The sequence below is a fragment of the Rhizoctonia solani genome, chromosome 14 (genome assembly GCF_016906535.1).
Source record: "Rhizoctonia solani chromosome 14, complete sequence".
Classification (NCBI taxonomy): Eukaryota; Fungi; Basidiomycota; class Agaricomycetes; order Cantharellales; family Ceratobasidiaceae; genus Rhizoctonia; species Rhizoctonia solani.
In genome coordinates this window covers 687,895-702,513 of record NC_057383.1, presented here as the reverse complement: position 1 = coordinate 702,513, position 14,619 = coordinate 687,895, and the positions used below count along the sequence as shown (strand labels likewise).

The window sequence follows — 14,619 nt, the reverse complement described above, 5'->3', positions numbered from 1 at the left end:
GGGCTCCACTTATGGCGTATGAGACGAGACTTGATACGCAGTGGGAGGAACCCAAGAGCTAGACTATGATGCTCCACCTTACGCACCGTTACATCAGATCTTATACAATATCTACGGAACACACTGCGGGCATAGTGATCCGACATGTCCGAAGACAAAAAAATATACGAGTGTATTATACTTTGTAAGAGAACTATTCATGGAGTTCACAAACCGCCTCGCATCCAACAAAAAGGACAAGAGAATCACAATGGGCAAACAGAGGGATGGAGGGAAGCGAGGCGGTAGACGGCTCCAAGATACAGTATTCGTATGGGATTAGATCCACAAGAGTACAGATAACAGAGAAGAAAATGGAAAGAGTCAGTTCGTTTCAAGACATCAGCTTTCATGTGTAGAAATAACCAAACGGGATGGGGTGGGAGGAGGAAGGATCAAGGACGAGGAAATAAAGGTGGGAGAGGCAAGGGGCACTACGGATGTGAGGTACGGTCGGAGTCGGGTATCGAGGTCACTCAAGTCGACCATAATGTTACTTTCTGACGAGACGCTGTCTATAGCAAGGCGGTAATCAAACGAGCAATTCCCCAGACGAGGCCACCACTGATGATAGGCAACGTGAGGTTATCGTCGAGTCCTCCGATATCTGCCAAATCAGGTCAGTTCCAAGCAAGATACAGACTAGATTGGAAATGGGAACGTACCCAGCGCTTCGGTGATTCCCGCCGCGAGACCGGAGCACAAGCTCAGGGCACCGAGACCGAGCCAGCCTCCTTGGGCCCAGTGCCAGGCGGGAGTCTCGTTAGGAATGTATTCGGGAGTCACGGCCCATCCCCAGAAGGAGAAGGCGATAAGAGAACCGGTTACGATGGCTCCGAGCGCGCCGGCGAGAGACTTGCGAGGGGCAATGGGGATGTAGAGGATGCTACGGGGCAGCTTGGGTGTGTACCGGCCCCAGGCCCGACCAACAGTGGACGCGGCCGTGTCACACCAGGACAAACTACGAAATAGGAATAAGAACGATCCGTGTCGCGCGCACGAGGATGTGGAGACTTACATGAGGATGGAAACCACTGCGACGTCCCGAGGATAGAACTTGAGGACAAAGATGACCCCCACAAGGTACCAGATGACGCCGTTGATCGCTTTCTGAAAAGAGTAAACAAACATGCGGTCAGTATGTGTGTGACGCTTGGGCAGTGTGAGATGAGGTTGCCGCACCTTTTCGCTTTCTCGCATAAACGCACCGAGGAATTTTTCGTAGAGGCGAGCAAAGGGGGAATGTTGAGTCGGAGGACATCGGCAGCCGTGACAAATGCCAATCCATATGTCAACGCCTCGATTATCGGGGCGACTTCGGGACGCGAAAAATACAAGGGCAATACGAGGAAACCTGCAAAGGGTATGAGCCTCAGCGCCCAGCTATCATGATCGACATACCGATGGAGGAATGCAGAGCCTTGCGCGGAATCTCCCAGTCGATCTTGGCAGGCGGTAAAGAGGGCGGTTCGAGCAGCTCGGGAGTGCTCAGGTCGTCCTCGAACAAATTTTCCAAATTCCCATTTCCTGCCTGGACTGCAACATCGACAGAGGGAATGTCTGTGCTGTCTCGTCGGCGCTGGCGAAGACCAACACTGGGGCTTCGCTTGGGGAAGATGGGCGGATAGGGCGATACCTGCATCGGTGAGGATATCGGGGACGAGCAAGGCGATGGCCGCGACCGGTTTGGGCGCTTGTGGGCAGTTCGGACGGTGCCTCCCACAGAGTAGATGGGCGTGTCAAAGGTCATCAAGTACACCGACTAGTCGTCGACCGAGCAAGTTTAAAACAGTTCGTGTGACAACGTGCTCCACCCTATCACAGCCACCACAACGCGCCCAGCGCCAATTTCAAACTCCATTTCAACATGATGTTTTCACATGCTTTGCCACACGAACATCATAAATTAAAATTACTGCTGTCGTAGCGTACAGTCTAGCTGTTCCTCTCCCGGTACTAGTCTTGTCTGTCCCCGCTCGTGTTGGACCGACCTTTCAGATCGTCCATGGGAACCGGCTCGTATCCTCCTCTCCCCGACCCCGAACTCCCGCTTTGTCCCGACGATGGCAACGTCTCCTTTTTCTGCCCCTCCACGTGTTTAACCCACGTATAATAAATCGACCCAGCCAGAATCAACGAAATCGATGTCCCTCGGCCCCTGGCACCAGTTCAGCTCCCCTCGCCCCAATGACATAAAAAGAAAAGAAAAACACGAAACTACTCACAGCGAAATTACGTCGTGAAAGATCCACACGCTAAAGAACGTCTGTATCACGCCCCTCACGGCCGACGAGATCATATGCGTTATGGGAGACGTGACTTTGATGCTAAATAATGTGGCGATGCAAATGAGGAATCCGAACAAGCCCTGCAAGTTTGAAACTCGTGTTAATATACTTGTGTGTGTATGCGACGCGCGATCGCGTGCCGAACTCACCGTCACTGCCGTACCCCACAAAAACGTGCCCAGCGCGGCGCTGTTGGTTGTGCCAAATAATAAACTAAGCACCGAGGGGAGTTCACCGGCTAGGAGTATCACTGGTATAGTCCCGATGGCGCTCAGTAGGTTTGTGTACCATGCCAAATCGATCGCAGATCCGTCTACCACGTCCAAAGCCCGCTTGATCACAACCGCCTGGAGAGCCGTACTCATCGACGAAAGAATCCCGAAGAATACGCCCAGCGCCGAGGGTCCTTGAGGTTGAGAAGCAGCATCTTTGGACGACGCGAGACCGCTGGCGGTAACATGGTCCAAGAATACACCGGTGAAGAACCCGCCAGTGACGATCGAGCAGGCCAACAAGATTCGTTTCGACGGTGGCGCAGCGCGGAGGAACATGATCGACGTGATCACTGTAAACGGAAGCACCAGCCCTCGTGCGATTTGGTAAAACGATGCATCGACGTATTTGAGACACCAATTGTTAAAACTGTACTCTGGAGCATAAGTCCATACCCTAGTTGAAACTTTTGTATAAATGCTTACTTTAGGCCTAAGACGTTCACCGCGATCATCGGCATTAGTCCCTTGAGCAACGGCCCGTCCACCATCCTCGGTAACTTTAAAATGCCGACCACATGCGCGATGACAAATAGCAGGACAGCCACTACCAATTGACAAAACAGGAAAAAGACGGGCGCGTCGGTCTCGTTTAAAACCCACTTGTTACTGTCGTCATGCAGTCAGTTTTGGAATTATGTTCGGCGGGGGTACGTGAGAGGCTTACGCCAGAATCATCTGGAAGAGTAAATCAGTTCACGCCTGAGACGTGAATGTAAAAAAAGGTGGACTTACAGCAATCGCAGCGACCATGTAAAAGGATACGGAAGCCGCCTGTTCCCATGAAACCGTGAGTCCAAGCCACGAAACACTTGCTCTCAAGAGATGGTACTCACCACCTTGAGCGGCGAAGGCCTCGGTTCAGTACTCACGCCAGCCATACCAAAGATACAGCAATAACACAAACACCTAGTCCTTTTATACTCGAACCAAACCCTTGCGCCAAGTTGAAGTAATAGTCAAGAATAATCCTATACCAGTAGGCAGGCTATGTGTGAAGTGAAAAGTGGAGTTGAGAAGCGAACGACGGGTAGGAAGAGTGTGGTGAACTTTGGAGCGCAGGACGGGCGCTTGTATTTCGAATTGTGATCATGGACCAGGCACCGCATGTATTTGTCATACGTGGGATCGGCGTGTATACTACATATGATATTTCCGGTCCGACACTACTAACATAACATCGAAATGAGTGGGATTAAGCTACGATGCTTGAATTAAGGTCGAGTGTTCTGTGATAATAAGCGAAGAGTACATGCTGTAGACTCTTCGAGGTGGATCTCGTTAAAAAGGATAGACCTGTATCGTGCATGTTTGACCCTCATTTACAACCAACTTGGCACTTTCAAGGTCACAGATAGCTTTGAGGACCATTATGCGCAACATTTTGCCTCAATTGGTGGAGTAGAGTCCTAGTGTAGCTGCATCCCAAACTCTCAACGAATCAATTAGTGTACGATAGCCATTGTACAGAATTTCAATAGAAAAGAGTCATACACTTATTGCTTGATCAAGGGATCCAAATGATACTTGCTCTACATTCCACTAGTTAATTCTCTTCGTACACTCCCGATTTGCTCAACGGTCTCCAATAGCTTATTATCACGCTTACTTGACATGGATCGTTTAGAGTTCTCTGGATAGATAAAACCCGGTCTGACAAGCGATCGACAAGTCCCATGAATTCAACGCACATGAATTAACCGAAAGCACTTACTCAGGTTTACAGTGTGTTCTATTTTCGCGGATCGTGCCGTCCACCAAGTAGGGGCTAATGTGGTTGGCCGTGCATATGGGGGATGTGCGTTACTACAAGGGAATTATCAAGTTCCGTCCGAGATCCGTATATATGTGAAAAAAGGCCCACAAGCAATGTCCAAACCTACACTCTTTTAGTACAAGTGAATAAACTGAAAGTGACTAAAACAATTCATCTCTCTTGAATCAACAGAGTTGCCGACTCCTTCCCGAATCCTTGGCTCATATTCACAGCTGAGGTGAGAGGAGTGACCGGGTCCGCGTCCAAACTAACAAATGAGATCAAGAACCTATCAAATAATAAATATATGCCAAAGGGGACTTGCGAAGGGCGCCTACCTAGCCCCACTGAGTCCTTGTTCAACCCTCCATGGACTATTGTATTGAAACAACCAACGGCTACAACCTCCAATCACCATAGCCCATTGTTCCCCAAATGAATTCATTTTCCCAGTTTTTGAAGACTAAAAACTATTGAATTAGGTATATTAGAACTCTCAAAACCATTTACTGGGTGACTACCCGTAAGGCAAAATCGGCAATCTAGAACAAAATTTAGAAGTCAGAGCGGTCTAGATTCTTCGGATGTAAATAGAGACCCTGGTAACAAATCCAATTACGTTGCATCCGCCGGAAGTGACTTTGGCCTACAAGTCTAAATTCTAAATCATGAGGATTGTCATTGAAATCTAGAGAGGGGGGGTACCCCCCCTTCTAGACTTCATAATGCATTCTAAATGGCTCAGGGTCCACATCTTATACCTACGTGCAAATCTGTGAGTGTGATAAATGAGACTCAATGCGCGCATACATGCTCTGGGGGGCTGCCCGGAGCTTGCTGGACCTCTTCCAAAGGCCGCCAACGCCAAAGCGTACCTGATTGAGCTGGAACAAAGTAAATATAAGTTGCCCAATCCCTTCCACCAATAGTCCCGTGCAATCACCGCGCCAGACAAGGCTCTGGTTGCAGGTTTGGGCGTGTAAGATAACAACGGCTAGGCTTTCTGATCCTATTACAAATTGTGGTACCAAGGTAGTATAGAGCTGCTAAGGCCGCGCTGACGCGTATGGCTTTTCTGAGACAAGCCAGTTGAGTGTCTTTGTCATCTAGTATAATGGAATACATGAGGTTGGGATGATCCTCAATGATGTTCATAGCTTTCAGGGGTGGTATCTGAGCTCCCTGCACGGTTTATAATTACTAAAACCCAACTGTATATTGATCTTGACAACTATATGCATGGTCAATTATGTTCAGCTATATTACAAATTGACTAAGTTGATTGTGGTAGTGTGTTTTAAATTCTAGAATTGGTTGCGTGGATGCGTGCCTTTTGGCTTTACAGGGGAGGTCTGCGCCTGGGGTCCGCTTGCCCGTTGGCACGGAATTGGTCCGTATCCAACAGACCAATGATCAAGCAATCTAGAACTTCTAAATTGCTCTCATGCTTACGGGTAGTCACCCACTAATCAGCATATTCATCTATGGTAAAATTCAGAGGGAGGAATCTCTGCATAGAATGGATAAGTCAATTCACATGTACTAAGCATCTGCATATAGCAGTTAAATGTGCTCTATACAAACGCTTGAGTTTACTCAATCCTAAAAAAATAAATCATGAAGAACCTGGTCATATGGTTTGGGATCAATCCTCCAAAACAATGTGAGCTCTTGAAAGGCAGAGTCTAGTCTAGTTTCTTGCTCCATTAGGTCTATGCCTACAAAATGCAGCTCAGCGCTGGCACTGGTATAAGAAAAACACAAGGTAATTCACTTGCCCCAAGCCTACTCCAGACAGTAGGTGCATATAGGTCATTGAAAAATGAAGACTGCGTGTGATGCACTCTAATGGTTCTGGTATAGTATGGTGAATCTCCCATAATTACAGGCTTGTCATCCAATCAATCATCTAAAGTGTTTATGTCATAACCCATATCTGGAAAGGTTATTACCATATATATCCACTGTCAAAGATATATATAGTATATGTGATGCACAGTGATATATGAATAATATATATTGCTGGAGGATGTTGCACTCCCCCTGCCCCCCTAGCCACGGACCAATGTTAAGGGAGTCCACAGGCAAGGTCTGAATAATATATTATTATAGAAGAGATTATGTCATCCCCCCCCCCACCTCAAATCCGTAGTAGTTTAGTATAGTATTTGATAAAGGACTGGAGGGGGGGAGGTCATGTGACCCTGGTGGACTGTCAGTCTCTAAGTCATGAGCGCTTAGAGTAATGACAGTTCTGACTGCATATATGTGAGTATATGCGGCCTTCTAAAGACTGTGGAATATCCTATTAGTAGGTGGCTTGGTCAGGAGACATGCCAGCAAAGGCATGGGTCATGTTGTACACCAACTGTAAGGTTGGGTACACGCTAGTGGGCGGGCGCTTGAGGCTGTACTACTACACTGGCTTATGTAAACTAACTATCTAAGGCTATACTAATACCACTTAGGGTGGCCTACTACTTCTATACTACTGCAGGGGGGCCTTAGGCCTGGGAGGAGTGGTGAGTAAGATAAAGGGGTAACTACTGACAACTTAGGGGGCCAGCTACTTAGCTGGCTGGATATCCTCCTCAATGAGTTTGAGACAAGGTAAAATTGACTTGGGGTCTCCAAGCAATTTTCCTGTTGTATATATAGACAAAGTAGCGGTATGTACATGGTCAATGCGTGTGGGAAAAGGAAGAGTCTATGTGAAAAGAGAAGCATGCTGCAGGCAGCGCAGAAGCATGGATTTCTCCTAGGCGCCCTTGGCATGGCATCTTGGCACGGCATCTTGGCATGGTAAGCGCCAAGATCACGTGATTGAAAAACAATAGATATTGAGTTCGGAAAAAATACTAAAAATATTAGAAAAATTGGACAAGTTCAGTGGTATAGGTAAGGAGGTTACAACAGGTCATGACAGTTTATGGGCTTCAATATGCCTTGAACCAGTTTGGTCTTGTTAGCTACAGGGCAGTACTATGAAGACTCCTGGCACATGCTGGCAAACCCTTCTAGTGTCTAGTTTATTTATGAATGTTGCTTCAATAGGGAGTTTGGAGCACCTTTTGTGTATGATGTATCTAACTTTGTCTCCATTCTAGTATATCATTGAAGTACAAATTGGTATTAGATACTCCATCCAAAACCATGTGCTTCACCAAGACCAGCCAGATTGCAGCAAATGTTGCTCTAAGGATTGTACTGTCGTAGACACAGTCGATACCAGGGAATTTATTCCCATTTTCTCAAATTTAAACGAAGGCAAACGGACAACATTTTCGATCACGTGACCTCGGCGCTTATATCATACGCTAAGCGCCAAGCCACGTCCCCATCCACGCTTACCTCAGCATACATAGCCACCTCCACCTGATGACATCATTATGACACGTCAGTGACACGTATGCATGAGTAAGGCCGACTGCGGAGCGGGGTTCCTATTGGTTATGGTATTGGATATAATGTATTTGTAATTAGCACTACTATAGAATATATAAGGAGGCCAACCGACCATGGTAACACCCAGGTCAATTACCTCTTGTTGCACTCCACACACTGTACAAGGCCTTACAGCCAGTAACCACTTTGATACACGCCTTAAGCGTTGCCCTCACTGTACTTAGGTAGCTTGTCAACGTCTTATAGCGTCTTGACACCGTAGTTAGTTAGTTTGTCGTTGTAGGTAGATACCCCACCGCCTTACGCGGTTATACTTAGTTCTATACGGCCTCAAGCGCCCGCTGCCTCGACGCCCCTTAAGGACGTCCAGGACACTAGGTAATCAACCTTAAGTTGGTTGCAAACCGTGCCCACCAAGCACACCTACTCAGACCCCAACAAACGAGAAGGCCCCCTGTACTAGCACAAGGGAAATCACCTGATCGGGCTCGCCTTTTGCTATTAATAATCAAACTAGCGTCGGCCCCAGGTAGTACCGAATTGCTATAAGGCAGACGGGTTCTAATCGTCCGCATACCACCGGTCACCGCACCAATTGTCAGCGGAGTCAATCAGCAGATCCACCCGCTTGCAGAAAGCCTGCTCTACATCACGCCCGCTCACGGCTGTTGATTAGTTGAAGGGACTGTCCAACGCTAGGCGGTTGACGCAGACTCTTAGCGCCAGAACAATAAAGCGCCCCATAAGTCCTGATATAGGCACCTTTGGCTACATAGCCCCCATTCCCCCCACTTTGCCCATCATTACCTCCCGCACTCCCTCTTGCGCTTCCTCCCGCGCCTCCCAGCGCACCACTTCCCACCAAGGCCGTTCATATCCCCATGAAATGGCAACCCGTTCCCGGAGTACTGCTCGTCCCCTGTCCCCTCTCAATCAAGGAGAGTTGGGACCCACTATTTTGGCAACCACCGATGAGCCAACAAGCCTCAAACCCAAGGTCTATGGGGAGGTCTCCCTCAGCCGTGCAATCTCCCTCCTCCTGGGATTGCAAAACCAAGTCCTCCGGCTCAAACGAGAACTCGAGGAAATCAAGGAAGTCAACAAGGAAGCCCAAGACTGGATGGGAGCAGTCAACCAAACCCTCACTCGCATCAAGGCTAGCAATGGGCCCCAACCCCACACACCAGAAGACCGGAAACCACCGGCAATCAAAGCCACGCCCAGGCCCCTACCCAAAGCCGACCCTCTTCCAGCGCCTAGTGCGCCCCTCATCGCCTGGGCCAACCCTACCAAGCCCCCCATTACCTTTGCCCAACCAACTCCTGTCCGGGCCCCCCCAAGAGTCCAAACTCCCGCTCCACCTTTGCCTATCAGGCTCCGCTCCCCCGTTGTCCCTCCACCAGCGGCTTCAGTAGCCACATACCAAACCCCCGTCAAAGTGGATCACCCCGACGCTTACACGGGGAAAATTGGGAATGAGTCACGGCAATGGCTCACAAGAATGATGGCATGGGTCCGCCTTAACCAACGCATGTTCCCTACGGATCAGGAGGTACTTTTGTTCCTTCTAATGAACATGAAGGATACAGCAGGAGCATGGGCACACCCCCACCTCGACCAACTAGGGTCCCACAGGGCCATCATCCAAACGGTTGAGGACTTCAGGAGGGAATTCCTGGCGGCATTTGGGAACCCGGACGCCACAAGGGCCGCGGAGCGGCAGATCACAAACCTTACTCAGACAAGCACCTGCGCTGAGTATATCACTAAGTTCAGGACCATTGCCATGGACCTGGACTGGAACAATGCCGCCCTCCGTGGGCAATTTGCACGTGGCCTCCACTGGGAGGTCAGCCGTCTCATTGCCACCCGCAAACAGCGCCCAACCACCCTCCTGGAGCTGCAGAACGCGGCCCTGGTCATTGATAACGCCCTCCGCAAGGAGCGTGCCAGCCACCCGCCTAAGGGTAGTAAGTCTGGAACCTCCTCCACCCCCAACAGGGGGGCAAGTACCGGCCAACAGGCCACAAGACCAGGACGCCTCTCCAGTGATCCTAACTTTGTTTCCAAGGAGGAGCGGAACCGCCGCAGGGCTGAAGGCCTATGCATCAAATGCGGCAAATCGGGCCACAAATTTGCGGAATGCCGCACTGGCTGGAAAGCCACGCCTAAAGAGGAAGGCGTCAAAAAGGAGTCTGCCAAAATTGGCAAAGAGTCTGGACCCAAATCGGGAAAAGACTAAGGGTACCTGCTGCTGCGCGCAAGGACCCCAAGGTCTCTGATTTAGTTGAAATCTGTAACATATCAAATAGTAACAATAGAATATCCCCACTTTTCACGATTTCAATTAAACCAGAGAAAAAAGCGGAAACCCTAGAAGTCCTGATTGATTCAGGCGCTACCTCCTCCTTTATGCACCCCCGTACCGCGGAATCACTCCGCCTCCCACTCATAGATCTCCCTTCACCCCGTACCGTCACTATGCTTGATGGGTCAAGCCCCCAGGCTGGCAAGATCTGGAAGAAGGCTAAACTCACCTTCTCCTTTGATGGCAAACAAATGACCAAGACCTTCCTAATTTGTAGCACAGGGTCTCATGCCGCCATCTTAGGATTAAAGTGGTTAGACGCCCACAACCCAGAGATTGATTGGAATTTGCGCACCCTGTCCTTTCCCCATGCACCACCAGAACATGTGGCCATCGCTGAAGAAGAGGAAGCTGATCGAAACCCCCTTGAAGGAGTCCCTCCCAAATACCATCAATACGCAAAGGTGTTTGGGGAGGAAGAATTCAATAAGCTCCCACCTCACAGGCACTATGACATTGGGATAGAACTTACCAAAGAAGGCCCATTGAACTCTCCCTTGTATAGCATGACTGACGCCGAGTCCGCCACACTCAAGGACTGGCTCAGGGACGAACTCAAAGCTGGAAAAGTCCGCCCCAGCAAGTCATCCATTAGCTCCCCCGTCATGTTTGTACCCAAAAAGGATGGTTCCCGTTGTTTGGTTGTAGACTACTGCCGCCTCAATAACCGGACCAAGAAGAACGTATACCCATTACCCCGTCCTGATGACCTCATGGCCCAGCTCCGTGGTGCCAAGGTCTTCACCAAGTTAGATCTAAGATGGGGTTACAACAATGTCCATGTTAAAGAAGGTGACAAATGGAAAACCGCGTTCCGAACCAAGTATGGCCTCTATGAGTCCCTGGTCATGACCTTTGGCCTGACAAATGCCCCTGCCGCTTTCCAGCACTTCATGAATGAACTATTCAAAGACTTACTGGATGTATGCGTCATCATCTACCTCGATGACATCCTAATTTACTCTAAGGATGACGCATCCCATACAAAGCATGTTCATGAAGTCCTAAAGCGGTTAATGGATAACCAGTTATTCTGCAAGGCATCAAAATGCACCTTTCACGTCACCTCTGTTGAGTACCTAGGGATTATTGTCTCCAATAAGGGTTTTAGTCTGGATAAGCTCAAAATCCAGGCGGTACAAGAATGGCCGGTACCCACTAAGGTCAAAGAAGTCCAATCATTTCTGGGATTTGCCAATTTCCTCCGTCGCTTCGTCGCCAACTTTAGTCACATGGCTAGGCCGCTACACAACCTAGTCAAAAAGGACACTCCTTGGAAATGGGACATCAAGGAACAAGAGGCCTTCCAGGGGTTAAAGGACGCTATTACCAACGCACCCGTACTATGTCATGCAGATCCGTCCAAGCCCTACTTCCTAGAAACAGACACCTCAGGGGCAGCACTAGGCTCCATACTCAGCCAACGCCAGGAAGACGGCCGCCTTCACCCACTAGGTTTTCTATCTGAGTCATTCAAGGGTGCCAAACAGAACTATGACACCCATGACAAGGAGCTGTTAGCTATCATCCGCTCCTTTGAGTATTGGCGTATCTTCTTGGAAGGAACCGTTCATCCGGTCACTGTGTTCACTGATCACCGCAACTTGGAGTATTGGAAGGAGTCCCGGACGTTTAACCGTCAACACGCTAGATGGCACCTACTGTTAGCAGGCTACAACTTCCAAATTGTTTACCGCCCTGGAAAGCAGTCAGGGAAACCCGATGCCCTTTCACGCCGTTCTGATCACGCCGATATCCCACCCGCTGACCAAACCATGCTCCCGGAACCCATATTTGCCAACGTAGCCTTAGTCACGCCAGAGAAGGAATTACAACGCCAGATTGAATTGTCACTTGATCAGGACGAGTCTTTGGAAGAAATCCTACAGTTCCTACAAAACAAATCCAAAGCCCCACCTTCTATCAAACGCGCATTTAAGGATTACGAAATGGAGGCAGGTCTATTGTTCTATCAAGGACGTATTGTGGTCCCTGATGTGGGCTTTCTAAGGACAAATCTACTACGGATATTCCACAATAGTCCCCTGGCAGGACACCCTGGCAGGCAGCGTACTCTAGAATTAGTTTCACGCAACTACTATTGGCCAGGCATCCGGGCAGATACATACTGGCACGTGGATTCCTGTGAGACTTGCCAACAAATCCAAAAACCAAAGTACGCCTCCATCCCCCCACAGCCACTTGAACTCCCATCCAGGCCATGGCAACACGTTTCCTATGACATGATTGTAGATTTACCAAAGGACGGAAGCAATGACTCCATCCTAGTCATAGTGGACAGCTTCACCAAGTACGGCATCTTTGTTAAATGCTCCAAAAAGCTCAAGGCACCCGAACTTGCGGAATTGTTCTTGGAACATGTATGGAAACGCCATGGGATGCCGGAAAAGACTATATCGGACAGAGGCAGGGTTATCAATAACAAGTTCTTGCGGGCCCTGTACAAACGATTAGGCATTGATCCTCATTTTTCCTCCGCCTATCACCCCCAGAGCAATGGTCAGACGGAACGAGTAAACCCATCCATTGAGCATTTCCTCAGGGCTTACTCAGGGGTTAACCAACGGGACTGGACTAAATGGTTACCTATGGCCGAATTTGCCTACAACAATGCAGTCCACAGCAGCACGGGAAAAACGCCGTTCAAAGCCCTATATGGGTGGGAACCTAATTTGACACCATCCAACGTCCCTACCAACGTACCAGAAGCAGATGACCTAGCTGAAACAATGGAGGCACAATGGAAGGAAGTGGAATCTGCTTTACAACAATCCAAGCAGCGAATGGTAGACGGAGAATACGGAGCCCCAGTAGAATTCAAAGTTGGAGAAGAAACGTGGCTTGATGCCAAAAATATAAACCTGAAGACCTTGAGCCCGAAGCTAACGGAACAACGCTTAGGGCCATTCAAGGTTACCGAAAAAATCTCCGACCGCGCTTACCAACTCAAACTACCTCCAACCATGCGCATCCACAATGTATTCTACGTAGGACTCCTGTCCAAAGTCAAGAGAGATGACAAACGCGCCTTTGAAAATCGCCCTCCACCGGTCACCGTGGATGGAGAGGAAGAATACAAGGTCAAAGGGATCACGGACATGGAAGAAAGGGACGGAAAATGGTTCTTTAGGGTAAAATGGAAGGGCTATGGATCAGAGGAGAACACTTGGGAACCAAGGGAAAACCTCAAGAACGCCGAAAAAATCCTAAAAAATTTCGAGAAGGAAATGAAAAAGAAGGCCCTCGGCGCTGCCAAGGCCCTTAGAGGGGGGCAGTGTCGTAGACACAGTCGATACCAGGGAATTTATTCCCATTTTCTCAAATTTAAACGAAGGCAAACGGACAACATTTTCGATCACGTGACCTCGGCGCTTATATCATACGCTAAGCGCCAAGCCACGTCCCCATCCACGCTTACCTCAGCATACATAGCCACCTCCACCTGATGACATCATTATGACACGTCAGTGACACGTATGCATGAGTAAGGCCAACTGCGGAGCGGGGTTCCTATTGGTTATGGTATTGGATATAATGTATTTGTAATTAGCACTACTATAGAATATATAAGGAGGCCAACCGACCATGGTAACACCCAGGTCAATTACCTCTTGTCGCACTCCACACACTGTACGAGGCCTTACAGCCGGTAACCACTTTGATACACGCCTTAAGCGTCGCCCTCACTGTACTTAGGTAGCTTGTCAACGTCTTGTAGCGTCTTGACACCGTAGTTAGTTAGTTTGTTGTTGTAGGTAGATACCCCACTGCCTTACGCGGTTATACTTAGTTCTATACGGCCTCAAGCGCCCGCTGCCTCGACGCCCCTTAAGGACGTCCAGGACATGTACCATAAGAATAGTTATATCAACCAAGTGTAAAATCTCAAATCCTACCAAAATCTAGATGTTTGCATACCCTATGTAGTTCAATCCATCTTCACCCAATGCCTGCACAATCTGCACCGTATCTTTTGCAACTGCAACAGTTCATGTGTTTTTCAACATATCATTGTTGCCATTTTTCTTGCAGGCAACATTGCACCCTGCTTGAATGGTGGCTAATTTTACTATATGTGATCTTTGAATACAAGGAAATGGAATTCCATGCCTAGCGTGGTGATATTGGTTATCAATGGCTGCCTTTCCGTAAGGATTTTAGAATGTCCTGGATGTTCTAAAAGTGTTACACCCTCAAGAATTATACCATTGGATTCGCCTATTTTTTCTATTATTTTTAGTATTTTTTACGGACTCTCTATCTTCACTTTTTCGATCATGTGATCTCGGCGCTTATCTGTGCCGAGATGCCGCGCCAAGATGCCGTGCCAAGGGCGCTTAGGAGTAATCCACGCTTCTGCGCAGTCCGCAGCACAATTCTCATTTCACATATGCACTTCCGCTCTCACGCGCACAGACCATGTAGATAGCATGCTCTCTCCTATATATACAGCAGGAAAAACGCTTGGAG

General features: G+C 48.7%; 3 protein-coding genes across 3 annotated transcripts; 2 read left to right on the top strand and 1 right to left on the bottom strand.

Moving 5' to 3' along the window:
• Positions 1-554: 554 nt before the first annotated feature.
• Positions 555-3,480, bottom strand: RhiXN_10847 (Triose-phosphate Transporter family; the record flags this gene model as incomplete). Its single annotated transcript, XM_043330662.1, has 10 exons — positions 555-646; positions 705-1,000; positions 1,058-1,149; positions 1,248-1,393; positions 1,441-1,801; positions 2,477-2,969; positions 3,026-3,208; positions 3,267-3,277; positions 3,335-3,373; positions 3,436-3,480. The coding sequence occupies 10 exons, from the start codon at positions 3,478-3,480 to the stop codon at positions 555-557; spliced, it is 1,758 nt and encodes a 585-aa protein (XP_043186007.1).
• Positions 3,481-8,646: 5,166 nt separating this feature from the next.
• Positions 8,647-10,002, top strand: RhiXN_10846 (Retrotransposon-derived protein PEG10; the record flags this gene model as incomplete). The annotated part of the gene is made up of 1 exon (XM_043330661.1): positions 8,647-10,002. One exon carries the CDS (start codon positions 8,647-8,649, stop codon positions 10,000-10,002), a length of 1,356 nt encoding a protein of 451 aa, XP_043186006.1.
• Positions 10,003-10,172: 170 nt separating this feature from the next.
• On the top strand, positions 10,173-13,512 carry RhiXN_10845 (Retrotransposable element Tf2 protein; the record flags this gene model as incomplete). Its single annotated transcript, XM_043330660.1, has 2 exons — positions 10,173-13,428; positions 13,484-13,512. The coding sequence occupies 2 exons, from the start codon at positions 10,173-10,175 to the stop codon at positions 13,510-13,512; spliced, it is 3,285 nt and encodes a 1,094-aa protein (XP_043186005.1).
• Between the last annotated feature and the right edge of the window lie 1,107 nt (positions 13,513-14,619).